The 27,299-nt window shown below is 44.0% G+C and overlaps 1 protein-coding gene across 7 annotated transcripts; it reads right to left on the bottom strand.

The window, feature by feature from the left end:
• Positions 1-287: 287 nt before the first annotated feature.
• bcorl1 (BCL6 corepressor-like 1) lies at positions 288-27,031 on the bottom strand. Of its 7 annotated transcripts, XM_044039913.1 has the most exons (13): positions 26,863-27,031; positions 18,617-18,844; positions 13,515-13,606; positions 10,837-13,413; positions 10,433-10,565; positions 9,576-10,061; positions 7,286-7,467; positions 6,826-7,086; positions 6,557-6,723; positions 5,507-5,652; positions 4,532-4,609; positions 2,925-3,099; positions 288-2,038 (listed from the first exon to the last, which is right to left on the bottom strand). In XM_044039913.1, the coding sequence occupies exons 3-13, from the start codon at positions 13,518-13,520 to the stop codon at positions 1,639-1,641; spliced, it is 4,611 nt and encodes a 1,536-aa protein (XP_043895848.1). In that variant the 5' UTR covers positions 13,521-13,606; positions 18,617-18,844; positions 26,863-27,031; the 3' UTR covers positions 288-1,638. The 7 variants fall into 7 exon arrangements, with proteins under 7 accessions (XP_043895848.1, XP_043895849.1, XP_043895851.1 ...); XM_044039914.1 differs by lacking the exon at positions 18,617-18,844; XM_044039916.1 differs by lacking the exons at positions 18,617-18,844; positions 26,863-27,031 and adding an exon at positions 25,326-25,667.
• Positions 27,032-27,299: the final 268 nt, after the last annotated feature.

The raw sequence follows: 27,299 nt of genomic DNA, 5'->3' as shown, positions 1-27,299 counted from the left end.
TTTTTATAATGAATATAATGTGACATGGGATTGTGAGAGTCAGTCAAGTCAGAATTTGCACATTTATGCTGACTGAGATTAGATTAAAACACATGCCGAGTCTCTGTCTCTGGTTCCCTCTAGTGGATGAAAGTGAGATTACCAGTGATGCGGCTACCTTTTCTGGACACCACTCTGACTCTAATCTCTCAGATTATTTTGTTTATTTATCCAGTAACTTTATCCAGTAACTGCCTACACATTTAATTGATGATTACAAGTGGACTGAAAACACAAAGAGATTGAAATATGATTCACAATCATGCTTTATTCTTGTCGATTTCTTATAAAAGAATCAAATAAAAGGCTCGTTCAAGATCTCACACGCTCCTCAGCCTGTTCTCGTCTCACGGTAACCCCTTTAACTAAACTATACTTTTTCTTTACACCTTCAAGTCTCTTCATCTTAAATATCTTTTTTTTTATTAGTTTGTGACTTCAAAACCAAAACTTCATTGATTGTCAACACAAAAATCTATTGTACAGTAGCACCAGTACAATAAAACTGTACTTTAGCTGTTCTGAAATACTGCTTTTTTTTTTGTTTGTTTTTCTTGAAAGAGGAGGAAAATCTCAGAATAAAGGGATCCTAATAAGTACATTTTCAAAAATGAAGCACCAAACATACAAAGCAATGTTTTTTTTTTCCATAGATAGAGGCTTGTCCCGATACACAAGAGGTCAAATATATTAATGACTATTAAATTAGGCAACAACAAAACAGTGTAAGTAAAACACTGCAACACAAAAGCACTCAAAAAAAAAGGATCTGGAAACACCACAGCGGGGACGCAGGAGACAGTCGTGGCTGCAGTTTGGAGGGCCGACGTTTTTCCTCTGAGAGAGATCCACAGGATTCTGTATCAGTTCAGGAGGAAAGAAAAAAACACGACGACTAATGTAAAACTAATGCATGAAAAACATGATTTTCTCGCAGGCTTTTCTTTGTGAAATAAGGAAAACAACCCTAAACTGTTCAGTCAAACTAGCCATTGAAGTGACGTGTGAAAGGAAATAAAAGATGATGATGTTATGTGCCATGGTCTCCACGTTTCATCACAGGTCCACAGAGAAACCAAAATCTGAGCCGACGGTCTTCGCGCAAGAGTCCACCAAGATAAAAGTCTTGGATTATCTCCAAACAAAAAAAAACAAAGAAACAAAAAAAACACTTTCCCTCAGGAACAAAGTAAAAAAAAACCAAAAACATAATCCTTTTTCCTTGCCACAAGAATCCATATATATATATATAACCAAATGTGGTACCCCTGATGGCAAGATATACATATACACTACCATGTACATACCTAAGCCATAAAAAAAGGTTTGCTCAATAGTTTTCTTATATTCAAATATACCTTTATATAGGAACCTGAAAGCTGCTATTCCTGCACTGAGGAGGTCCGCGTGATCCTGTAAATCACGTTCTGTCTGAGGTCAAAAGTTATATTGGCGGAGTGTCGAGTCATTGTTGTCACTGAAATTGAATCCCGCCGAGCCTCGCTTCACTGGACGGAGACGGTTTTTCCCTTGAGCTGAAAAAACGTGGGGGACAATCGAGACACTTGAACTTGGAGTGAGTGTTTTGCAAGAGAGAGGCTATCGGCCGCGAGGCTTCCCCGTCTTTTTCAACGTCTTTCCCTCCTCCACCTCCTGCTGCTGCTCATCCTCATCGTCGTCTTGTAGGACGTGAATGGACGAGCCCAGAAGTCTCTGGAGTTCTGGTACACAGCGAACCAGATCCATAAGTCCCTCCTCCTCCTCCTCTTCCTCTTCTTCCTTCTCCGCCCTCTCCTTCCTCTCCACATCTTCCTCCTCCTTGTTTTTGCCTTTGTAGGGTGAAGCTAAAGCGGAGCTCACCTGGCTGATCGACACCTGCCTCCAGAGCTCGGCGCGTGGCAGACTCACCACCTCCAAGTGCGGGTAGCGCGCCCGGAAGATCCGTGACGACATCTTCAGACGCTTCAGGACGTCTGTGAGAAGAAACCAGTTGCAGAAGCTGCGAGATAGAGAAAGTGCGTTATTAGCCCAATGGTCCCCACGCGTTAACATACTCTTACTGTTGGCTGAGACGTTGGTTTGTTTATTTATGTTGTTTTCATACTTTCTACAGTATTTTATTGTATGTTTTATTGTTTTGTTTTTTTAGGTCTAGTATGTCTTATATTTACGTACAGTACAACTCGGCACGTTTTTATTTCTTTTCCATTAGCAATAGTAGCTGGTACTTTTAGTTCCTGCTCTGACAAGGTTCAAAGCGAGCTGAGACGATACTATGCGTGACATCGTTAAACTGCCGGCCACTGATTGGATTGGAGTGTCGGCACTGGAAGAGACGCTACAACCGAGACAAGAATCGAACCGAACAATCCCGAGCTGTAGATCAATTAAAAAGACTTAGGAATCCTGAAAACACTCCGCCCACGTTGAGGAGGTCCTACAATAATGAAAAATCTTTAATCTGCAGATGGTTTTACAACAGCTCAGTCTCCAATAGTGATGGGACAATATCTGATATCATCGCTCATTTTATCACAATGAGCGATGAGCTTACAATAAGTGAATCAAGGTGAATTTCTGTTATTGTGACGATCGTGAAGGAAGACAAACATTAATATTGCACATGTAAATCCTTAATATTAACTCACCGACATACAGGGGAGCTGCATCTTTCCCTGTGACTTATTGTAATCTATTTAAATTCATTATTTTCACAAAAAAAAAATGTTTGTACGCAACACGACTCAAAAAGTAAAGGGGATGTACAGTAGGTCATGCTGTGTTCTGACACTGTAGAGAACTCTGATTTTAACATATTTTTATTACGTAAATGAACACACTGTGAGGATTTGGTTTAAGAATGGCCTTTGTTTTCACGAACTCACCCCTGTGTCAGTGACACCTGGACGTGAAAGCAGGGCAGGAAAGGCTCGGAGGAAAACTCAAATGTGAGACAGTCTCTGTCCGAGTCGTCGTGTTCACTCTTCACTGACGGGTTCTCCTCCAGCTCCTGGTTCTGCTCAGACAGGAGGAAATCCCAGCATGGCTCCTGCTCCGTCTCTGTGGAGACAAGTTCACTAAGTTCAGGAGAAAAAGCAGTGGACACGAGTACGCGTGGTTAGGACTCCCTCTAGTGGACGATTACAGGAGTTTTTGGGGTAAAGACGCATGTGTGTTAGAAAACAAACAGGAAAATTCAACTGACAGGAAACGTTTGAGTGAAGGCAACACCTGCAATGAGACTGACCTGATTTAATGAGACTGACCTCAGTAAATCATGTTTTACCATTTTATTGCACAAAACAAAGACTGATGCTGATGATGGCGTATATGTGCTCTGAGGGTGGGTGGGTTTGGATAATTACACCCACTATGTAAAAACATTTTTTGTGTCCGATACCGATACGATATCATAAACTCAAGTATCTACTGATACCGATATTAGTCCGATACAGTCATTTCAGACCATGTATGGAACTATGAAGCTGTTAACAACACATTTATGCTGAGTCATTTCGAAGACATAATTCTCCAACTGTGTCGGCTAAAAATGCTTTTGCCGATTTCCGTTTACTTTTCACAGCCTGTGCAGAGTGAGAACTGCGAGATATATGATTTCCCATCCCTGAAACAAAGTTGAAAAAAAGAACATTATAATAAGAAAACTATATGCAGATTATTTGTAGGTTTTCATTGTCTACCACCCATTTAAATGACTTAGAGACTTATGAATACATCTTTGTTCTTAGACACATTCAAGACTTAAATCAATAAATGTGCTCAGGATGGAAGCTTACTTCTTTTCTCCTTATTATTATCATAACATAATTATAATAATAAAAAATAATTTACATACACAAAAGTCTCACACAAATTCATATAATTCTGATTAAGAACGACTCAAAACACAATTCTACTGCTCAACAAGACCCCTGTCTCCTATACAGTTTGCCCTTGTGCTGGTGGTGTTTACTCACAAACGCTCCCCCAGTCAGGTCTGATAGTACTGCTTGACAGAGCTTGTTTCCAGCAAACAAATAATGCGTTGTTTTTTTTGTTCACAGAAACCAAACAAGAGGCAAAATGTCACAGCATCGGAATGTAAAACAAACATATCCGTCTCAGATTTGGGGATAAAGGATATTACATTTTCCCCTAAAGACATCTCGTCTCCTTTCTCTCTTTTAGCTCTTTCATTCAAAAGTAATCCTGTTTTTTTTTTCTCCCCCCTCTCTACTACATAACCGGTTCCCTGTGGCTGCTGCACGCGGCTAAACAGCTTTCTGCAACCCAGTGGCCAAGCCTGAGTCCAGCCAACCAACGAGCATCCATTTCCCTGCAGGAACCTGTTCGCTGCTTCAACAAGCCTCGACTCGCCTCCACCGCCAGCAGCGGAGGAATGAGCTCACGAGCAGCTCATTTACAAACAGAACCTTTGGTTGAGGTAGACAAACAGCGCAACAGCGCGACAGCGAGACGGAGGCGCTCTTACCAAACAGGGAGCTGCCGTAGAAATCCCAGGGTAGAGTGGAGTCCTGCTCAATTCGGCCTTCCAGGTCGGTGAAATATTCTGCAGAGAAAACAAACAAAAACAGTAAAAACCCTGATTTATGATAATAAGAGGACAAGACAAGACATTAATGCCCGTTCCTTTTGTCTGGACCAATAAAACATTTATGAGATAAGTGGGAAAGCTTCTGCAGTTGTCAAAGTCAAAATAAAAAAATACATAATAAATATTTAACTGAAGTTTCACCTTGACTTTCAGATTGGAGTCTGTTGTGTATCTGTCTGTGTTCTGCAAACTTAGAGGGAAACTGAGCTACATTACACAGAGCATCTACAGTAAATCACAGACTGATGTTTCCTCATGTTCTCCTGTCATGTGCTGGTGAAACATCCCTCATATTAATGAATTTGAACATCAATAATAACCCGGTTTTCATTAAAAATGTGCGCTATATCTTCTTTTTTGTGTGTGTTTCCATCCACTACTATTGAATGTACACTGTGTAACGCTGAGAAAGGTTTATTGGCAGATATTGAATATAAAGTATACATATATAATCCCTAACTAAAATAGTTTGGTTTTCTATGAATAAGCCTTTAAATGCACATAAGACTTTCATCCCGTGCACCTCCGGCGTACAGTTGGGGTGCGTTTCACCCTGTGAATGCGGGAAACACTTCTGCCCAAACGAATCTGACGCATAAAGCGAGGGAAAAGGAAGAATTCATGTCAGAGAGAGAGTGGGAGAACAGTGTGGAGAGTTGTAAAAGAATGTTCACGTCCTTTTTTTTGAGGTATGTGAAGGCCACCGTAGTTTCGCTGGATAGGAATCGGGTATATTCCGAGTACAAGACGAGTCGTCATTGTTATTGTTATTATTGTTATGTGTAAATATTATGTGGGCGGCGCCAGCGCTCAGACAACCGGGCGGTAAAACTGTGAAATGAAAAGCCAAACCTGTGAGGAAGGTCTTCATGCTCAGGCTTTGTGCCAGTTTGATCGGCGTGTGTCCAGAGTAGGTCGCCAGAGTGGGGTCAGCACCGTGGTTCAGAAGCAACCAGACGATCGGTAGATTGTCGCTCGCTACTGCATCATGGAGGGGTCTGGAAAACACAGAAGAGGTGATTTTTAAAAAGCAGGTTCATTTGTCAGGTCACAGAAGGAAAAGCAACACGTGCACATAAACGGCCATGAATGATGGCCGAGTTCCATTTAGCTTCTTTTTTTAGCGCTGTGTTTTTTGTATTTCTCTCTCATTTTATCTGCATTGTATCACATTAATGTATTAATCATTATTATTATTTAGACCTAGTGTTATATTTGTCTTTATTTTTCTTTAAATACTTTCTTTACGGGGTCTCACGGTGGTTTGCATGTTCTCCCCGTGTGTGCGTGGGTTCTCTCTGGGTTCTCTGGCTTCCTCCCACAGTCCAAAAACATGCAATGTGGGGATTAGGTGAATTGGACACTCTAAATTGACCGTAGGAGTGAGTGTGAGAGTGAATGGTTGTTTGTCTCTATCTGTGTGTGGCCCTGCGATTGACTGGCGAACTGTCCAGGGTGTACCCCGCCTATCGCCCGATGTAGCTGAGATTGGCACAGCACTCCCCGCGACCCTCTGGTGGAGGATAAAGCGGTAGATGATGACTGACTTTCTTTACGCTCTTTTTTTCAGAATTCAAATATCACAACAATATTAGTAGCAAATTAAATACATAAAACGGATAATGAAATATAAACACGAGTGTCTGATGTAATCAGAGACCTTTTCCTGCTGAAACTATATAAATGTTTGCTACTTTTTATAAAACACAACATTTTAAATATTCAAGTATAAAAAAAACAAATCAAAGTCAGTTTTTATATCCCTTTTTTCAAATATGATCATTCATTTGCTCAGTGAAGACAAGTGGAATGCAGCCGATCTTTACATTTTGATAATTATATGCTGTTTGCAATTAATCAATAATCAATAATAAGCAATAATCGTGCACAGTGCAGCCTCACCGTGTCCCGTCCTGAGCGCTGCAGTTGACATCGGCTCCGTGTTTCAGCAGTATCTGGACAATCTGAGTCCAGCCCCTGGAGGAGGCCTCGTGCAGGGCCGTGTAACCGGCGTTGTCGCGTCGGTTGACCTCCCTGATGTCCTTCTCGAGACAGTACTGGACTACGTCCTGCGCGTGCAGAGAGGGGTAAAGACAGACACGCTGTGTCACTGAGAGGTGCGATGCTTCATGTCAACAAGTGCCATACGAGCAAACCCGTGGGATTTTTACCTGATAGCCCAAACGGGCGGCGCGCTGCAGCAGCGTCTCCCCGGCGTTTTTATTGACGATGAGCCGGCGGACCTCTGGAGGAACGGGTCTTTTAGGCGGCGACTCCGAACCGCTGCTTCTACCTGATGAGCCTCTCTTGGAGGGGGAGGACGGCAAGCTTTTTGGAGCCGGTGGAGGGCTCGCTGTTCTTTTTACATCAGCACTGTCGTCCAGGGCCAGTGAGGCACCGCGCTTACCCAAGCTGCTGCGTTTGGTCTTTGTCTGAGACACAGATTTATCGATTGATTATAGATCTAAAATAAATGGTGAAATCATCAAAGCGTTGCCACCATCATACATGTAACAAGCTTGGCATTTATCTGCCACAGGGGGGCACTGTAAGCTAAGATAAAGATAGTACACTGTACCTGCTGCTCATCACTTCTGTGGTGGCTTTTAACACAACAAGCAAGCAACTCACCTTCTGCTCCTCACTGTCGCACAGGTGCTTGCTCTTGAACTTCCTCTTCCCTGAGGGTTTATCGCTGCACTCGGGCTCACTTTCCTGGTAGCGGACGGACCCTGAGCGAGTGAGCGAGGGTCTCAGCGGAGGAGGCTCCGGGCTGGACGTAACGGGACTCGGACACGGCTCCCTCTGCGGACCTGTGAAGACAAACGGGATTGGACGTCGGGTTGAGTTAGGGCTGAAGAATATGTCCAAAAACATTTATGAGGATTAAAGAGCTGTTGTGATTGGAAATGATTGGAGTTTTTTTTGAAAGTTGACTAAAAAACACTTGTTAAACATTACATTAAAAAAGCAGTAAAATATTATACTGATATAATGAAGCTTTGTTATAATGCTACAGAAGAAAATTATACGATGATATATATGGTTATTTAATTATGGTCTAGCCCTATTTAGGCTGATATCAAACAGATAAAGAATAAACACAAAAACTGACCCTTGTGTACTGATGATGTTGTGGAGCAGCTTTATCCTTTTTCTCATTAGTGAAGCCTCACACCGAGCTTGGAATACATATGCTTAATATTTTAATTACATTTTTGGACCCCCTTCATGTTCTATGCTGTAACTAGGGATCCACTGTCTGCAAGCTCCTGTACCGTGCAACAACTTCTCCACTTATACACCTTTATAATAATATATGTCACACAGTATTTTACCGTTGACATGGAGAGATTTTGTGTCTCTCTCTCTCACACAGACGCTTTGACCTGCCCACCGTATACAGAGTGGACACAATTTTCAGTGTCCAAATGTTCGATTATTCCCTTTCCAGTGCACTGTAAATCCTTGTAAACACACAACTGCATTCTCCTTTAAATCAGGTTTAAATGACATATCCACGGTAGTAACTGATATATTTGATCAAACACACAGTAGATGAGTAATATCAAGACCTTTATCAAGACCTTTAGCCGTGTGTGTAGTTCAGAGGATAATAGAAATGATGTATTTAGGTAAAATATTGATCTACTTTGGTCTCGTTATATATTTAATCTAAAAATACCCTCGGAGAGAGCGAGAGAGCGAGGGAGAGAGAGAGAGAAAAAGACCAGTAGAAATATTCCTGCTTTTAACTGGGAGAGTGTCTGAGCTTGATGTGATGATGAAAAACAAATCTACGAACTAATGGTAAATTAGTCTCTGTGATATTTCCAGTTCTGAAGAACCAAAGACACAAGTAGCTTCCAGTTTTGGACGTTTCTATCGCAGCTATTGTCAGCACAGATTCATTCATCAGATTTGTTTTTCTTCTTTTAAAAGAATGAGTAATGCCTTTGGTCTAAGGAACATCCAAAATAATAACTCCCATCACAAAACAACAGCATGAACATGCTTTGTCGGTTATTCTGGTCAGCAGCCAAAACAACAAGGATGAATGCATCATAATAATACTAATAAAAAAAGAGCAGTCAGACAGAAAAACGTAAATGTATTTCTAAGAGAACAATTTGACATTTTTACGTGCTCTTCTGTCAGAAAAGCTGTCCAAAAGTCAAAGTTATTTACTTTTATTTTACAACAATATAAAACTAATCCTCACACTTAAAAGCTGGGGTTGGATGATGTTTAAGAAATGTTGTTACCAGATTACTAACAAAATTAATCCCTTTATATTTGGAGTTCATTGTAAAAGAGGAAAGGAACCGGAGGATCGCCGGTTCAAATCCTGGGTTGTTCGGTGCACCTGAGCAAGGCACCCAATCCCCCATTGCTGCCCAGGTGCAGATAAGTGCTGCCCACTGCTCCTGTGTGTTCAATACTGGTGTGTAAAAAACAATGGGTTCAGTGCAAGAGGTCAAATTCACAATCACTAATGGTGTTTGTGTGCAAAAAGAACTCATTCTGATTCTAATTCTGCATGCGGTTTCTTATTGGTGAATCTTATCATTGCTTTTACAGGAAAATATGTTATGCTAAGCAGCACTTCTCCGCCAGGGCAGACCAAGTGAAAGGTTGTGATGTCCGAGCAGGAACTAAGTGGTTTGCATGTCTAACGTTTAGAGAGGCAAAGTAGAGATAAATTAGAAGCGAAACAACCTGTGGCTTCATCGTTCAGGCTCTCTCCTCATTCTTTCAGTCAATGTCAATCAGTTGCTCATTCATCTTTTCATTGCAGCCTAAAACTAAAGCGTGGCAAATGTACACAGTAAGGGGATGCTAAACGTGAATGTGACTTTCACTGGTGAGCAACAGCCACATGTGTGATTAAAGCTTGTGTTAGATGAAAGAGCGACTGTACCTGTTGGACTTCCAGCGTCTTGTCTCAGGGAGTCAGATCCTGCGACGTGCACTCCATCTTCAAGCCTTTCCCTCTCAGTGATGTAGTCCCCGGTCTGATACTTTTTGCTCCGACATCGCCGGCGCTTCTTATGCGCGGGTGTGTCTCCTTCCGCGCTGCTCGCCTTGCTCTTGCCCTGATGTTCCCGCTCTGGCAGCGGTGTTGAACGAGGCCTCCCTCTTGGACGGCGGGCAGGTGGCTTGGGAACGAGAGGGGGTGACGGGGAAGTTGAAGGAGGCGGAGGTGGTGGAGGAGGAGGAGGCGGCATCGGTGGGGGTGGAGGGGAAGGTGTTGCGAAGCCCCAGAGGTCAAGTCGAGCCTCATCGACTCGCCGCCGTCCTCTCCTCAGCCTTGGGAAGGAGCTCTCCGTGTCATTACTGGATGCGGTGGAGTTGCTGAGCGAGCCTGGGGTGTCTACACTCGCAGGACTGCTGCTGTTTCCTGTAACTGATTAAATCACAATAGACTGTTACACAAACACACAGGATATTTATGCACGCGAGCATGACTGAGACATGGAAAATGCCATTCAGACACTATGAGACATCCTCTGACTGCCAAATACACAGCATCGACAAGAATCCCCCGCCTGCCTGACTGCAGGCCCTTTTATCTCCCGAATTAAAAACATTAAGACGCTACGGTAATCCGACACAAGCTATACGTGTGACTTAATGCATCATTAAAAGTGTGATGAATAGCAGAGATTTCTGTGTGCCGTGAGATTTAAGGGCATTAAATGTCAAAGATTTAAATACACAGACATCCAAAAAACTCCAAACAAAACAAAGAAAAACAGCAAAAACCAGACACGATACCTGGTTTCTTCTGGGTCGGTTGCTCAACCTTGTTGGGACTGATCTTGTCCTTCAGAGCTGGCTCTTTACTCTGAGGGTAAAGTTTTCTCGCAGGTAGATTCTGCTCCGGCACAGGTGCACATTTCTTCTTCTGCTGAAATGCACAGGGGGGACTGTGAGTGTGATGTTATTGATCATACAGCTTCCATGAGACGGAGAGCATCTGACGGGCTCAAAATAAGCCCTTGGAATTTAAATCATTAGTTACAGATGGATCTAATGAAAGGGAGCACTGTGTTGTTTATTCAGAAGCTAAACTTTAAAAAAAAAAGGAAAAAAAAAAAGAGATTGCAGCATTAAATATTATTGTAAAGGGAATTCATAGGAAATAAAGGGGATTTTGAACCACACTTAAGATAACTCACTTTCTTTATACAGGATACTTTGGTTGGTGTGTTTTCCGCGTCCTGCTTTTTCTTTCCGGCCAGCTTCTTTGTCAGGTCCGTAGGTGACTTTTCCTTTGCTGGCGTCTTAGGACTGCTTTTCTTTTGTTTGATGGGAGCAGCTTTTGCTTTGGCTGGCGACTCCTCTTTGGTTCCATTCGTTGTTTTCTTGAACTTGTCGCCCCCTGCTCCACACTGGCCTTTAAGAATAGAGGCAACCATGCCCTCTAATTTTTCACTGGGAGGACTGTCTAACGCCCCACTTTCTTTCTTCAATATCTCCCCCTCCAACACCTGGGCTAGTTTGCTTTCCATCCTTTTCTCATTTATTGATGCATTGCTCCCAAACAGATGAGACTGGCTCGCCGGCTTTGAAGAGCCCTGCTTTATTTGTAGTCCCGGGTGTTCCCCCTGACTGGTGTGTAACTCAGTATTATTCTCCAAAGGCTCGGTGGTGTGCGCTTTCTCGTGCCGCTTCGAAGTAAAATCCCCTTGAGATGCCACACCACGCCATTTATCCACAGACCAGTATGGCGGGTATTCAAAAGCAGAATGTTTAGATTGTGTTTCATGGCTCCCAGTGTTCAATACATCAGCTTTTCTAGATGCAACAGGCGGCGGTGCCGGACCATTGCCCTCCGTGGTCAGTGCAGTTGTTTCCAGAGCTTGTTGCTTTGCAACAGATGTAAGTTTAGACAAGGGAGACTTCATTCTCTCCCACTTATCATCCTCAAGATGGGACGGGCTGTGATGAGTACCCTGAAACTTGGATCCTTCTGGAACTGAGGTCCCCTTGTTCTTGGGGGATCCATGCGTGACTTTCCTCTGAACAGAGGCGGCTTGGTGAGGAAGATGAGACTGCTGTTGCCAAGCAGGACTGACAACACTGGCGGAGAATGGCACTGCTGTTTTGCCTGGTCCTGACTTGGGGTGAATCTGAGCGTTAGCAGAGCTCGACAGGGCGGCTGATAGCGCTCCTTTAGACGGACAGTTCTTAATTATGGATGTGCTGGTGTTTTTAACGTGCTTGACACTGTGAGCATGCTGGTTGCCCTTCATCAGACAGGATGGCTTCTTTCCCCCCGAGGCCAGATGCTCTCCTTGGTCAATGATGGATATAAACTCCTGCTTTGCAAAACTCTGAAATTCATCCGCAAACGTCCCTGTTCCATCTTTGCCCCGCAGAGTAGACGCCAGTATGGGACTCGCAACACCTACATATGTCCCGGGGATGTTCTTTAAAGAGTCTTGTGAAGATGCCTTTCCCCAGGTTGGTTTGGACTCTGGGACCTGGTGATTCTGTGTTTGCTTTTGATGAGACCCGTTTCTGTGGGTATTGGGTAAGATGGGGTATTGCACCACAGAGCTATACGTTGCAGGAGTCCTTTTTGAGTTCAGAAACTCTCTCTGATTTGACTCAGCGTTGAGAGGGTCCGTCAGAGCAACGGGAGGAGGGTCAGCCGTGCATTTTGGACGTTTCGATTTAGCAGACAAATCGAGGGGTACGTCTCTCGGTTCGATGGGAGGAGCTGTGAGCTCCTCTGAAGCAGCGGGGAGTGAGGTTTTGAGGGAGCCAATGGCTGCCTTGTCTATGCTGTTGACTTTGTCCACATGGTTCAGCAGTCTGCTTTGTGAGGTGATGCTGGACAGTGCAGAGCCACAGCAAATGGCAGCGGTGGGGGAAATCGTGTAGTGGGTGGGTGCTGTAGAGGTTAACGATGGATGTTGCAACGGCAAGGCAATAGCCGGCGACGCTACCACTGAGGCTAACGACTTATGCTCTCCTATAGTTTTGCCGTTCTTGCTCGACGAATGGTTAGATTTAAGCTTTGAGGCGGACGTGCCGGCTTTTTTCTCAGCAGCCGGACTCCGGCCCACCGAGAACGGATAGGAAAAGGTCCGTATGAGACCCGAACTCTGAGGCTGAATTTCCGTCTGAAACTGATTGGCCGTGGCCTCTCTCAACGCTGCAATCTGACCCAATGCTGGTGGTAGAGTGATTTTACAAAGTGGGGAGGAAAAGTTAGTGGGGGGAAGGAAGGCAACGGGCTGGGCTGGTTTAAACATGGCGGAGCACTGAAACCCAGGAGGTACACTCTGCACCGGCTGTGTTTGCAGGTGTGATTTCTTACTGGATGTCAAACTGCTGTGACAGGGGTTAAGTGAGTCCTCCCGGCTGACTTTTACACCACTTGACCACTGCGGTGTGGGGAAGACACAGACACCATCAGACTTGAGTTTAGTGGCCTCTGCCCTTTTGTCTGCTCTCTTCTCTGCGCTGCTGAGGGCTGAGCCTGACATTGGTACATTATTGGGCTGGTGAGGTGAAGAAAGCTCAGGGCTGTGGTTGAAACTGTTCGTTTCCAGGCAGGCTTTGGCCGTCTTACAGTCCGTCGTGGGAGTGGTCTTGTTTTGCTGACTGAGGGAAACATCTCCTCTAAACTCCGGGGGTAGCGTCTGGGGCGGATTCCCCACCATAGTAGTGGACGCTTTGGTTGGAGCACTGATCTCTCTGCTCACCGTGCCTCCATCCTCTACATTCATCAGTGTAGGATCCACCTGAGTAATGAGAGGAGTTAATTATCCCAGTGTTGATTAGTTCAAATGAAAAAAATATATACCCGACCCAGTAACTGTAACAATAGTACGACTAAAATTACCTGCATAGGTGTTTCTTTAACACAGCATGCCTTAGGGAGTAGCTGAGTCAGTCAGGTGAGAGGTTTCCTTGAAATTCAGTGTCAATGATATGCTGCAAGACACAAAGAAAAGAAAAAAGCTTAATTTAATCACTGCGATTGCAGTTGTTTCAATTTCAGAAAATGCCTTTATTTATTCCTTCATGAATGACTGAGACTTATTATGTGCAATAGTAATTGATTTAGAGGAACCAACACTGAAAATGAGGTGGATGATGTTAGGATTTCCTCGGCGAGGGGTAAATCAAGTTAACAGAATGAAGTGAGGTCGCGTGAGGAACATATTTATTCTGTTGTTCCCTTTAGTTCTATTTAACTTCACCATGAATACCAACAATTTGTCAGTGTTCATTGATCCGGGAAGCGAATAATCTTTACGGAAAAAAAGGGATATTCAGAGGGTGAAATTAGACCTAATGTATCATTTGCAACATGGAAGGATTCTGAGCCCACAGGTTCCTGGCAGAAACACGTAAAAAAGCCACACTTCCTAAAAATACCCTGTCACATCAGACCTTTCCCTTTGTCCGCAGCTGATTTTCATCATCTGTCTACAATATTTTTCAAATGAATCGGTCCTCTGGAAGTTCTGGTATTGGTTGAAAACAATTTCTTTCATAGTGCAGATGGAGACAGACAAATCATCCTCAGACATCCGCGCCACAACAGATCTACGGCCTCACTCATCACATCATACAGCATGTAATACAAGATATTATAAACAAATACTGCTCTGAATAATAATCTGTGTCTTAAATCTTTAAAAAAACCCTACTGTATCACTGTCCCTCATAAAAAAACAGACTCTATAAAATGCAAATATTAAACATTTTAAAAACTCTAAAGAAAGTGGATAATTAGGCCATAATAAACTAGAATTCTGGTGCATACACGACTAACGCTGAGACTTGAGGGGTGAAAACCATGCAGAGAAAGTTTTACCCTTGCGAAAAAAACCAAGCCTTCTCTTGCCAAACTCGGCACATACATCATTCTGCACAGTGAAGGTCAGACACCGAAGTCACCATAAGAAGAACACATTTCTGAGTGGACGGGGACTTAAAATTGTTTTTACCATGTTTAATGTAGTTCTTTATTGGAGCTGAAGTAGACCCTGTGTGGCCATATATACACTGAAGAAAAATGTAAATTAATACTAGATGAGATTCTGTATCAGCAGATTGTTAGTGCTGGGGGGGTTGGGATTAATTGACCCTATGTTTACAACAGAGTATGTATATATATATATATATATATATATATATATATATATATATATATATATATATATATATATATATATAGGGTCTTTCCTGATAGGCTCACTCAGTAATCATCAATCAGCTCTGACTGCTCAAATGATCTGAAATGAGTGAGTGGCAGCCTCTGTGTACCGACTTGATGAAGCCAAGCGTGCGAGTGAAAAGTGGATGAATGAACGTGAAAAGGTTCAGTTACTTGAATATATAATTAAGGATTATCTATCAGTGGACGGTAAATAAGTTATGATCGCAGCCACCTCCGCTAAATGCAGTCTTAATGTGGGCGTCGTGCGATAAACGCACGTCACCGTTATCTCAAAATTAGATGCGACATTCCCACCTCTCCATTGAACACTCGCAGCAGCAACGTGAAGGCCTAAATACAGCAGCATTCTGATTTTCACATCCTGTGGCACCTGAACTCTGAGTGCAAATGAAAACTCCACATACACACACTAAAGATCAGTGGGGGACAATAGTTCAGTTCCGGGATGAAAATCTCACTCTAAAAAGTTTTCAGATGGACATACAGTCTATGATACGGGTGTGTCTTAGTTCTGAGCAAACAAAACAAACATAAAGTTAATTATTACTACTAAAGTGACACCAAATAAATGAAAACCATAGAGGCTTTGAGAAATCATTCAAATATCACCAGGAGATACAAAATACACACATTATGAGAAAAAGAGATATGCGGTAAACTGCTGAGCAAGCAAGCAAGTCGTCATTCTTACAGGGGACCACTGACTCCTGTAAGTGATTAGGATTACTTGGGTTTCCCTGAACACCTCACTGTTTGAGACTGGAAATCATAATAATATACCGCAGCGCTACAACACGTAAGGTACTATTTTTACCTACGCCAAGGAGCTCATGTTTTTGGCCCCATTTGTTTGTTTGTGAGCAGCATAACTCAGAAAGTAAAGGACAGATTTGGATGAAATTTTCTGGGGCTGTAGGTTGTGGACCAAGGAGGAAATATTTAGATTTGGCTGGTGATTCGGATCCGGAAATTGGAGCTTTTGTAAACAATTGTCAACCTTGCCCGATACACTGTGGGAAACTGAGCAGCCTTGGCGGAAGTTAGCGCTTTCTTTAGTGATATCCACTGAGGAGGTTATGTTTTTGGCCATGTTTTTTTTTTTACCTTTGCTGATAGGTTAGGTTATCGCCATTGGGAAGATTTAGATTTTGGTAGTAACACACACACACACAGACACACAGGTTTGCACAGGGATGACTTTTCATTCATTTGGACAGCCTGAACAAAGCATTAACCATAACCAATTAATGCCTAACCCGAACCTAAACCTATAACCACAATTCAAATCTTAGCCCTTCACTTAACCGGTTCCTCAGAAATTAGGTTCTACCTCATTAGGACAAAAGCTTGGATGCCCTTTCTCTGTCTGTCTGTGTGTGTGTCTCACCCTCCCTCTCACACACTCACACACATCCATCCATCCATCAATTTTCTACCGCTTAATCCTCCACATGAGAGTTGTGGGGGGCCGCTGGTGCCAATCCAAGCTGAAGGAGTGAAAGGACAGTCCATCACAGATCAATTTAGAGTGTCCAGTTTGCCAGAGAAACCCCACACATACACATATCTTCTACCGCTTTATCCTCCACATGGGGGTCGCTGTGCCAATCTCAGCTGACATAGACCCATATTGCATGTATTTGGACTGTGGGAGGTAAAACTGGAGAACCCACACAATACACAGTTAAGTGTAAATGCAAATCAAGTATGCAAAGTTCCATACAAACATCAAACTTCGGAGGTGACATGAAAAAGATGCAATTAATCGAGACCAATCACAGCGAATTCTGCGAGTAATTACACAAAAAGAAAGTGTCGATTGACAGCCCAAATATTATATGGCTGGAATAACAAATGTGATGTCATCTGAAAGCAAACATTTGCATCACTCTCCTGTACACACACACACACACAGCGAGAGAACAGCTGTTATGTAGGTGGAGGTGAGCGCAGGCGAGCGCATCTGCAACTACATGAGACGAAAAGGAACCAGGAACGAAATCTATGTCAAAGCTTAGGGAGGAGGGGGGGTAGAAATCGCTTCACACAGTGCACAGGAGTCCGTGAAACCCCCACCAAAACCCCCGTGATGATGAGTGACACAGCGGTGTCTGCTCGCACTGTATCTGCGAGGATCCAGCAGCAGCACACGAAGACGACGCATCATCACCATCACCATCGTCGCTGCATTCATCAACAACAGTTAATCACAGTAGCTACTTTTGTCTTTGTGCTGCCCGTCCTCCGCTCCTCTCTAATGGAGGCCGATGAATGCGTGAAATGAAGCAAATGAACGGAGGAAAAGAAAAAGTCCAGCAGCCTGACATTGTTGTTATTATTATTATTATTATTATTATTACTATTATTATTAACAGACTCGGAAGAAGCCCACAAAACGAGCCTCTTCTTCTTCGTCGTCTTCGCCGGTCTATTTAGCCCACACACGACACAAAAGACACACGTCCCAATGTCAAATGTGAATAAGTGCATATGCGTGTGGAGACACCGGGGACACACCGCAGAAAGGAGGACAACAACAACAACAACAACAACAGCACGTTTAAGTGGAAACTGTGGCGAGCTCCGTGTCTCTGTGCAGGAGGAGAGGAGAGCGGGCTCTCGGCTCTCAGGTGACCCGTCCCTGCTCACACACTGACCGGACAGCGAGTACGTAACATCAACGGAAACGTGGAAATGAAAGTTCCCAAGTGAGAGACAGAGACACGTTTATCAGGGGGGGGATTAAGCCAAAGAGGCAGCACAATGTACCACATCTTAGCCTGGTGAGATGAGTCAACATCAAAGCAAACAAACAAACAAACAAACAAACAAAACTCACAACAGACTCACATATACTTTTAATTTAGGCGTTTAATGATACGTATTTAAAAGAATAACTGGAAGAAATAACCATAAATTAATCCAAACACCTTCACCTACAAACGGAAGCGTTAATGTCTCAAAAACAAAAACATGACAAGAGCGAGTTAAGGCCTGAATAATATACGGTTTTGTAAAAACTGTCAACGTGCACATAAATCAACAGAGGAGATTTGTCAGGTATAGATTCACAGCAGCAACTACAGACAGACACGAGCTACAACCACCTCAGCACTTTTATCACATTTAAGCCACGTTCACTCACTGTTTTTATTCAAACAAATGAGTGATGACACACACTCACACACACGAGAGCAGAATCTGACTGCATTGACTTCACTCGCAAACATGACATAAAAAAGTAGCAGGCCGGACAACTACATAAAGCACGGGGTGGGTGAGAACTTCTCGCGCAGGCTTGTGCAGCCGGAGTGGCCGCTGACCACCACCACCACCTCCGGCTCGGGCTCGGGCTTCCAGCCTCCAGCTCCGTGCGCATGCAGCGGAGTCGCAGCGGAGTCTCAGCGGAGCCTCCGCGGAGCCTCGCTGCTCCCGGTGCTTTAACATGTTGAGGCAGGGCTGCTGTTATTTATCCCCTAATAGCGCGAGGTGCTCCCGCCGTATATCGGCCCTTTCTTTACCGGACTGACTGACTGAGGCACTTCGGTGTTGAAAGGCATTTCACCGAACCACCCCACCAACCAACCAAGCCTCTCCTCTCTCTTCGTCCCCCCTTAAGTCTCCCTCTCTCCTTCTCTCTTTCTCTCCCCCTCCTCTCTCTCTCTCGCTCCCTCCTTCCCTCTCTTATTGAATAATTCCCGAGCTAATCGGCCGGCGAGATAAAAAGATGTCTCATGACACAAACACTTACGAACCCGTTCGTCCAGATGGCATGTGAACGACGCACAGGCGCGACTCCGGTGCGGCCGCGTCTGAGCCTATCGCCTCTCCGCCGTCCGTAGGCTCTTCACTGATCTCGACGGTTTTCGGTTCTAAAAGTCCAGAGGGGGGGCGGGAGAGAGGGAGGAGGAGGAGGGGAGGGTATGAGGAGGAGGAGGAGAGGGGGGGGAGGTCGCCAAGACAGTCCGTTCCGTATCTCCAGTCTGGTGGGAGAGTGAGCGAGAGGAGAGAGGGGCAGAAGGGTGCGCACGGCAACAGCATGGGAGATGTAGTGCTCGCGTATCCACGCCCAGGGTTACGCGCTAGACAAGCGGGGAGGGGTGAGCACTACAGGTACCGGCATGCATTGCGAGCTCCCAGCCGCTCAAGGGGAATTGGGGATCGCGACCAAAAGAGTGTAACGGTGCGCTAAACTGAAACGGGGCTATCGGGCTAACGAAGTAACAAAGTGCACGTTATTGCGGCTCGCGGTGGTCAGTGAAGGCGTGTTTGTGTCTCAGAGGCAAAGTCAGGTCAGTTTAACCGGAGTCGGCTTTCACTGCGGGCTCGTGTCTGACATCGGCAGGCAAGCGAGAGCACCACGATGCAGTCACTGGGGCTTTAAAACATGTGAGAGGCAACTTTATTCATTAAAATAAGACCCATTGATTTAAAGGCTACATGACATTAAGCTATACAGTTTCAAGGGTGAATACACTGAATAAAATATAAGTTAAATGTATTTATACATGAGTGTGTCAGTCAAAATTAGCAGGAGGAGGCACATTTACACAGCTCTCCTCTCTGCTCTGTCCTTCACAGGTATCTCATACAATCACTGTTTCACCTTTGACACTAAAGGGTTTGTCTGTCCTTCCATAAGCTACTTCCTTTTTGACGGATCAATCCGAATTAGTCCTTCAGAATCTGAATTGTCATCCAAGTATGTTCCACTACATTTTGGTAAGAATCTACTGATGAGATGTCAGTGAAGGTTCCGTCATTGAGGTCATAGTCTTCTTCAGTAGTTAGCTGTGGGGGCGACTGGACATGAGTTGAGTTTGAGTTGAAGACCTTTCCGTCTTCGAAAGGTCTTCAACTCAACTCAAGCCAAGTCCAGTTGCCCACGACTAACTACTGAAGAAAATCTACTGATAACGTTTCCTATAATGGGCAAAACTGTAAATAACTGCAATTTAAACATGATAGGAAAAGATCCGTTTAACAAGTTCAGATGTGTATATAATCAGCGACATCTTAACACATCAGGTAACGTTCTATCCAGATCTAGACAGTCGTCTAGATCCAGTGGATCAAAACATAAACGTTTCCGGTGCCAGTGTGTAAAACGCAGGTGTTTAAATGCTGGAGTCTTGTCCTCCATAATTTTCTATAGAAAGCACTAAAGCTACAGTGAGTAACTTGTGGTGATAGTTGTTGTTGATGTTTTTATTGTGCCACTGATCAGGGGCCGTCCACACGGAAACGCAGATTCAGGTGAATATGCATACTTTTTTTTGTCGGAGAGGCATACTGTCCACATGGAAGCGATATTTTTTGAAAACGCCGGCCTCGCATTTCCGTGTAGACAGTGACTATGCTACTTTAGGAAAATGACGACATCATAGTCCCAGCTATCTCACTTGCGCTGTCATTGTGTTTGGAGAATATTTAACAGTGTTACCAACTACTGTTAAGGAAAAGTAACTAAAGTCAGCCTGAAAACACGCTGGATATCACTGGAACACGTCCTGTTTTTAGAGATTTCATACACAGGGGGTGAAAAAAAGTGTTGAATCGTACGATAAAGAGAGGAGAAAACAAAACCTATTTTCACAGACACTATTTTTACTTGAGTAAATAATACAGACCAGTGATTGCTCCACACACAGTCGGCTGCACTGAACATCCACAGCTCCTTCTTGTATGTGACTCTGTGTGTCTGACTCTCCGCCCGCAGTAAATACAGTTAGGTGGATCTCACTCGTGCGGCCGAGTTGTGAATTTCCTTCCTGGAAAATCGGTAGATTTGTCGCTGTTGCTTTTTTGAAAAAAATCTGTAAAGTGGCTAAATATGCACATGGAACGGCACGAAATGTAAACAGACCAACATTATTCCATGGTTCTGTGTGGACGGAGATATTCCCTGAAACAATGCCGTGTTTACGGGTAACCATCTGGACGTGGCCCCAGTCCTGACTGAGTGTTTATGTGTATACAGCGACAGCGCAGGGGGCAGGCAGGGTGGGGGGTGGGGGACTAGTTACCCCCGTCAAACTGCTGAATAAGGTTTTTGAATAGTAACACAATTCACTTCTGAAACTTTTGTTGTGTTTTCGGTCGTTCTCCAGCCTCCAGTTTGGAGCCATTTCACTTTACTGGCACAATGTTGCTGCTGCTGCTGCTGCCTCCGTCTGTCTGGTTGTAAAAAGAATAATCATATCCTGTGTGCAGCACAGGAATGTCACCGGGTGACAAAAGATCTAAATGCTACTATACTGAGAAAAACAGATAGTCATTTGGAGCTGATTGGCTTAGTGGTCATTGTGTGAACTAATTTGAATAGGTTTAAATGTGGCAGACCCTCATGGTCCCGGTTACATGGGAGTCAATAACTGTTATGTTAAATGTCAGATAATTATAGAATAATGCTTTGCTACTGAGTGGAAGTTGAATGAACCAGCTAATTGTCGTTTTAAAGTGATCTATGGGCAGAAGATACATTTCACAAATCTGAAGAAAGACATAAACATTATACGCTAGATTAGATTACAATTTCTTGATCCGATGATAAGTGATTCACTTATATACATATATATATATATATATATATACACACATATATATATTTGTATATATAAAATATAAGAGTGAACATTGTTATATACAATTCAATTTGCAATATGAATTATTATTGGTGCTCAGCCAAAACATGCAAAAGGACTCCGTGAGAGCAGAAACCTCACTTTCCCCACAGTGTCAAAATCCAAATTTCAACCAATCTACACAACAACATAGACCTGGGTGAGGCACATTATTTGTTTTACAGCAATCCTGACAGTTTATGAAACAATTTGCCAGTCTCACAAGGTGAATAAACCTGAATAGAGATCTGGATCACCACCAAAGTCTAATCCTTTCTTCCTTGGGCCACAACCTACATCCCCAGAAAATGTCACCAAGGTCTGCACTGTAATAACAATAACTTTATACAAAACTGGTTTAGTTTGTGTTGCATGTATTGTGCGGCTAGCAGCTGCATCAAAGTCAGAAAAAGCGTTGTGTTCATGTGACTATACAAACAAACCTGGAAGACAATCATTTCCCCCTTCTGACAATTAAAGTTAATCAACAAACACACAGAAGTTCAGCTGGCCTAAAAAAAAGAACCTCATTGGCGGCGGAGACCAGAGTGAGGGAAGTTTGAGTCCGACGCATGGAATTAACTTGAGGAAGCAAAAACAGTGTGGTGTGATGAAGGCTCTCAGCTGCCTGCTGCACACAGATGGAGGAGGGTGAAGAAGATGGGAGGGGAAAACCGGAGCGCTTTCTAAAGTTACCCTACAGCAACGCGACCGCGTTACATAAAGTAGGTTTTCAGTATACTGTGCAGATGTCATGCGTTAATGTTGCTGAAGTCTAGTGTGGGTTATCTTCAGCCACAGGGTGTCCTGCACTAACCTCCATCAGGACCCACATCACAAAAACACTCGCTCGCAAGGCGGGCGTCTCAAACATTTCATTCTGTCTGATATTAAATAAATACATAGATAGAACTTTCCACATGCCTCTACATACTAGACGTGACCTTAAGGATATGTAGAGCCAGGACTATAATCTCATGAACACTTTCTTGTCTATCACAAAGAATAGAGCACACAATTCATCCATGCAGATGCATAACTGTACTCCCTTGGATTTTGGGTTCCATTATGATTAGCATCAGTGGGCTGACTACATACCAAATGAACCATGTGATTTTTAACCATTTCCTCAGTGTGACCAGAGTTCTGACGCTGCTGTGATTGCCAAAGCAGCGCTCGCTCACTCTTGCATGTTATTTTCAGTTTAGCATCATTCACATTGTGCAGTGGCTGATTTCCTGTCACTATCAGGTCAGGCCTGGTTTTAACTGCAGAAAAGTGGCTTTCAGACAAACCCAGAGCAAAAACTATGAATCATGAGTTTCATTTTTAGCCCCTTAGCGCCCAAACCGACAAAATCAACCGAGACACAACGTGCCTTTCAGTTAAAAGGATCCATATTTCACACAGCCCAACTTCTTCAATTCTGGCTCAGTGCAGAAGAGATGGGACGTTTCACATTCATAACCACAGGTGTATTGCATCTGACTTTCACGTGAATGTGACTAACTATTCTCCTCTGTTGTTGTTGTTAGGCTTTGTTTGCGCTGCCAGTGTCGGTCAGTGACGACACACTCGACACATGCATAGGCTAAAGCTGCACAGATTCCAGTATGACTGCTCTCATTACCACACACGTACACAAACACCCACACACGCGCGGTCTTGTGCGGCTATTTTTCTGAGGACACTGCATTTGGACAGCCGAAACAAAGGGTGATCCCTAACCTTAAACATAACTAGTTAATGCCTATATCCCTAACTTTAACCTACAATAGTCCTAATTAATAACTTAATCAGCCACACAGCCTGACAACAAATCTAATCTGAGTCACATTAGTGGATCAGAAAGGAATACTGCGAATGTAGCCTTTGAGCCACAGAGAACTAGTTCACCTGTTAAGCACAATATTAATGTGTGTTCATATGCATGTTCTTGGTGTCCAAGGACATCTAGGGGCCGCAGAGAACGTAGAACCGGCGACAGAAATATTGTGTCTATTACTATGCCCGAGTCAGTTTGACTAAACCAAAGGAGAAAAGTTTTATCTTGACAGATAACACCATGCTAACAATGATTCCATGCACACAGATGCCATTGATCCCCTTCGGTAACTCCTTGTTCTACAAATATACCAAATGCGATGATGATTCAGTGGCTTCTCCCCACCGCGGACGGATTTTACAATGATACGAATGATTGCTTTTCGTCTAGTCCAACATTCGAAATGAGCCCAAGAAAGATTAAAAACACTTAAGTACATGTTTAGGACTTGTTTTGTGCGTATTAGGGTCTGAACAAGAGTTTAAAAAAAAGGACAGGATTTGTTTTGTTTCACTATGTTTTTGTAGCGGATGAGTACACCGGTAGTTTTCTCGGCCTGCCGGCAGTCCACTTACCCTGCAGCAGTAATATGATGAACAAAGGAACAAATCCGGGCTCTTGATCTTTATGTTCTAACTTAAAAAAAACAGTTGCAACTTTTTCTGTGCACAGTAAACAACAACGTCCAGTCACGCATTAACAGACACAAGTTTTTATCAAAGCAGTCTTGAGCGTGCTGCAGGGTTCTCCCCCAAAGATAAACAACCACAGGATATTGAGCTCTACTGCTCCATAATCACACGGTGGCTCTGTAGTTAAGCACCGTATGATTGATTGACTCTTCGTCATGAATGAAAAAAACCCTTGTGGCTTTATAAGACACCAACAAATGACTGTTGCAGCAGTTCATCCAATATTTAATTTCATTACAGGAGTCCCAGATAATTCTACAGACCAGTGTTGAACAAAAAATATTATGCCTTCTCTCCCAGGTTTGCCAAATTAAATTCTCCTAATCACCCAACAGAAAGAAATAAGCACACATGGAGTACTTTTCACTGAAAACTACAACAAAACACACAAAAGTTTCTTTAACCTCAAGACATTAAACACAGTCTTTGTTCCTCTGGAGTGATTTTAAACTCTGCTCCTGATCCTAACTGCACATGCAATTAGGATCTTAATCCTTTTATTCAGATACCACTTTCTCTCATATAGTCTTTTATTTTTTTACAGAAAGATCTAAGATCTATATCAAACATCAAGCAACCATCTTTCTTTATATGCAAGAAACATATTGTCCCTTATCTGCTCTGAGAGTATGAGAATGGCTGTTCAGATAAATAAATAAATGAAGGATTAGCTCACGGGTGGGGGTGATTTGAGGGGGTGCTGTGCCAATCTCAGCTGACATAGGGCGATATGCGGGGTACACACTGGACAGATTGCCAGTCCATCACAGGGCCACATGTAGACGCAAACAACCATTCACACTCACACCTACGGTCAATTTAGAGTGTGCTATTTGCCTAATCTCCCAAAATCTGCATGTCTTTGGACAGGGGGAGGAAACCCGGAGAACCCGGAGACAACCTGCCCACGCACGGGTATCATCTTTAAAAATCAGAAATATAACTTAAACCAAGCTCATACAAGATAGATTAATAAAAAATCCATCAGAGTCACAAAAGTACAGTCAGTGCAGAACATGTATCTGCATGTTATACATGTTAACAGCTATTTACTCAGCAGCTCTATTCAAGAAACATCTTTTTCTGATAGTAGTACACATCATTTTTTTTAAACTCATCATTCAAATCAAAATGAACTTTTTCTTCCGCGCACATGCTACCTGACTTCACTTCTGATTCTTGATTCCCCAAAACCAGGTGACAATGTGAAACATCCCTAGTTTAAACAAATCTTCCTGCATGGTTACCACTGTGTGGTCTCCAGGTCTAGTACAGTAAAGTTCCCGAGTAGCTCAGCCTGCTGTAATTAGGCCACTTGTCTTACCTGAACGCTGAAAGCAGTGCACAGACAGGCCTGCTGCTGCTGCTGCTGTTTACATGCTCTCTTCTCCTCTGGGCCAACAAAATTTCCTACTTTTCTCAACACTTGTGGGTGTCTGAGGAAATAACCGTCCACTCTCAACAGCGTCGTGTCACTGACTGACAAGAGTTGTTTCACTGGGAGGCTCTCGGCTCTGACCACCAGTGAGGGCGGTGCAGGATCATAACGATCTCCCCCCCCTCAGCCCCAGTCCATCCGCCGAGAACAACAGCAGCAGCAGCAGCAGGAGCAGAAACTATTTCGCTGCTTTCCTGTCGGGGAGGAGTGGATCGGTGTGTGTGTGTGTGTGTGTGTGTGTGAGAGAGAGAGTGAGAGAGAGAGAGAGACACTCTACCATGCCCTTCGCCATTCGTGCAGAAATGGCTACGTGCGCGCAGGCAGCCAAATCACTGACAGACGGCCGAATGTGAAATTAGGAAACCCCAAATAAACGCCTGTTAGTGAGAAAAGAGGGAACCAGTGGTGGAGTCACTATCAGAAAGTCGGCAGCTGAGCTGACACATCGCATTGTGTCTGAGCCTGAGTCTGAGCCGGGGGGAGACCCGGAGACCTCCACCACCACCGCGCAGGAGCCATATCCCGGTAGTGACCGGCTCCGCTGGGCTGGAGATGGTTACAATAGAAAACTTCTTCTTATCGTTATTATTATGCATGGACATGTATGTTTATTTCCTGAGCTGACACGTGACCAGTGCATTCTCTCTTATCTCGAGGGGCCTGCGTGGTGTTTCTGTTTTGTTATTGTGTTCAAGTATGTCGTCCTGAAAGTGGACAAACACGGTCATCTATCAGTGCTGGAGATGATCGACCCTGTTTAGGCCGCCATGGTTCGCACAGAGAGACGGAGAGAGAGGGAGAGAGGGTGTCCCGTCTAAGTTCACCTGGCCAACACTGAATATCGAGGTCCGGAAGCTTGGACGTGGAAAATAATAAATGAAAATAAAAACACACACAAAGCGTGTAATTCGTCTTCTTCCATCTTGGCAGAAGTGTAATGGATCGTTGTACGGGAGGCAGGAACAGTCACGGCGCATGCATGGTCTCGTTCTTGTGGTGCCGATGTTCCTTTCACATGATGATGCTCAATATGTCCGAAAATTAAAAAAAATAAAGCATCACTTCGTCTCCACTTACTGTGTCAGCCTCTACAAACACACACACACACACACGGAGAAAGACACGCGTGGACACGGACTCGTGTACGGAGGCTGTGACATCTCGACACACAACTTGGCTGTGCATGCGTGCGAGACACACGAGCCTACATCTATCCTACATAATGCCGCGGGATAAAAGCGAGACATGACTACAGCAACTACTGCGAGACACCGAGCGGTGCACAAAACACTAATATCCAGGTCAAAGTTTGTCAAGAGTTTCACTCTGCCCTCAATAACGTTGTGCAATGCCCCCTTTAATGCCCCCTGCCCGCCCGTAACGCCTTTGTTATTAGTAATCGCATGGTATTGCGCCGTCTTACCTTGCGCTCCGAGCTGTCTACAGCCGCAAAGCCTGCACACAACGCAACAAGCTATTGTTGTCTCCACGCGCAGGCTTCCGCCGTGGGGGGCTAAGGGTGGTGATTTTGGAAGTAGGATGAATACAGTATGCAATTTTGGCTTGTCCTCGCGATCTTCCCTTATTGCCAGTGTTCGGTCTGCAGCAGCTGGAGATGAGAATCGCGCACCCTGGGTCCTAGCGCCGGCTCTAAAGCCCTACAGGTGAAAAACACAGAGCGGTGCACGCTGTGGGCTCGAGTCTGTCATTGCAGGGAGGTTCTTCCGTGGAGTCGTACGGAGGCAGACTTTCTATTTTTACTCCCTAAAGAGTCAATAAAGTCGTGCATATGCTGCTTTAGTGCAAGGGATTTTCAGCTATATCCTCAGCCGAGGATTAAGATCCACACATATTTAGCCC

The sequence above is a fragment of the Solea senegalensis genome, linkage group LG12, assembly GCF_019176455.1.
Source record: "Solea senegalensis isolate Sse05_10M linkage group LG12, IFAPA_SoseM_1, whole genome shotgun sequence".
NCBI classification, from domain to species: domain Eukaryota; kingdom Metazoa; phylum Chordata; class Actinopteri; order Pleuronectiformes; family Soleidae; genus Solea; species Solea senegalensis.
Note: the sequence above shows the minus strand (reverse complement) of the source record. Positions and strands in the feature narration are given on the sequence as shown.

Coding starts and splice junctions, on each gene's coding strand:
- bcorl1 (XM_044039913.1), bottom strand. Junction 7,468..9,575: donor AGACGCTGGAAGTCCAACAG/GTACAGTCGCTC, acceptor TTGTCTTCACAG/GTCCGCAGAGGGAGCCGTGT. Junction 3,100..4,531: donor CTACGGCAGCTCCCTGTTTG/GTAAGAGCGCCT, acceptor TTGTCTCCACAG/AGACGGAGCAGGAGCCATGC.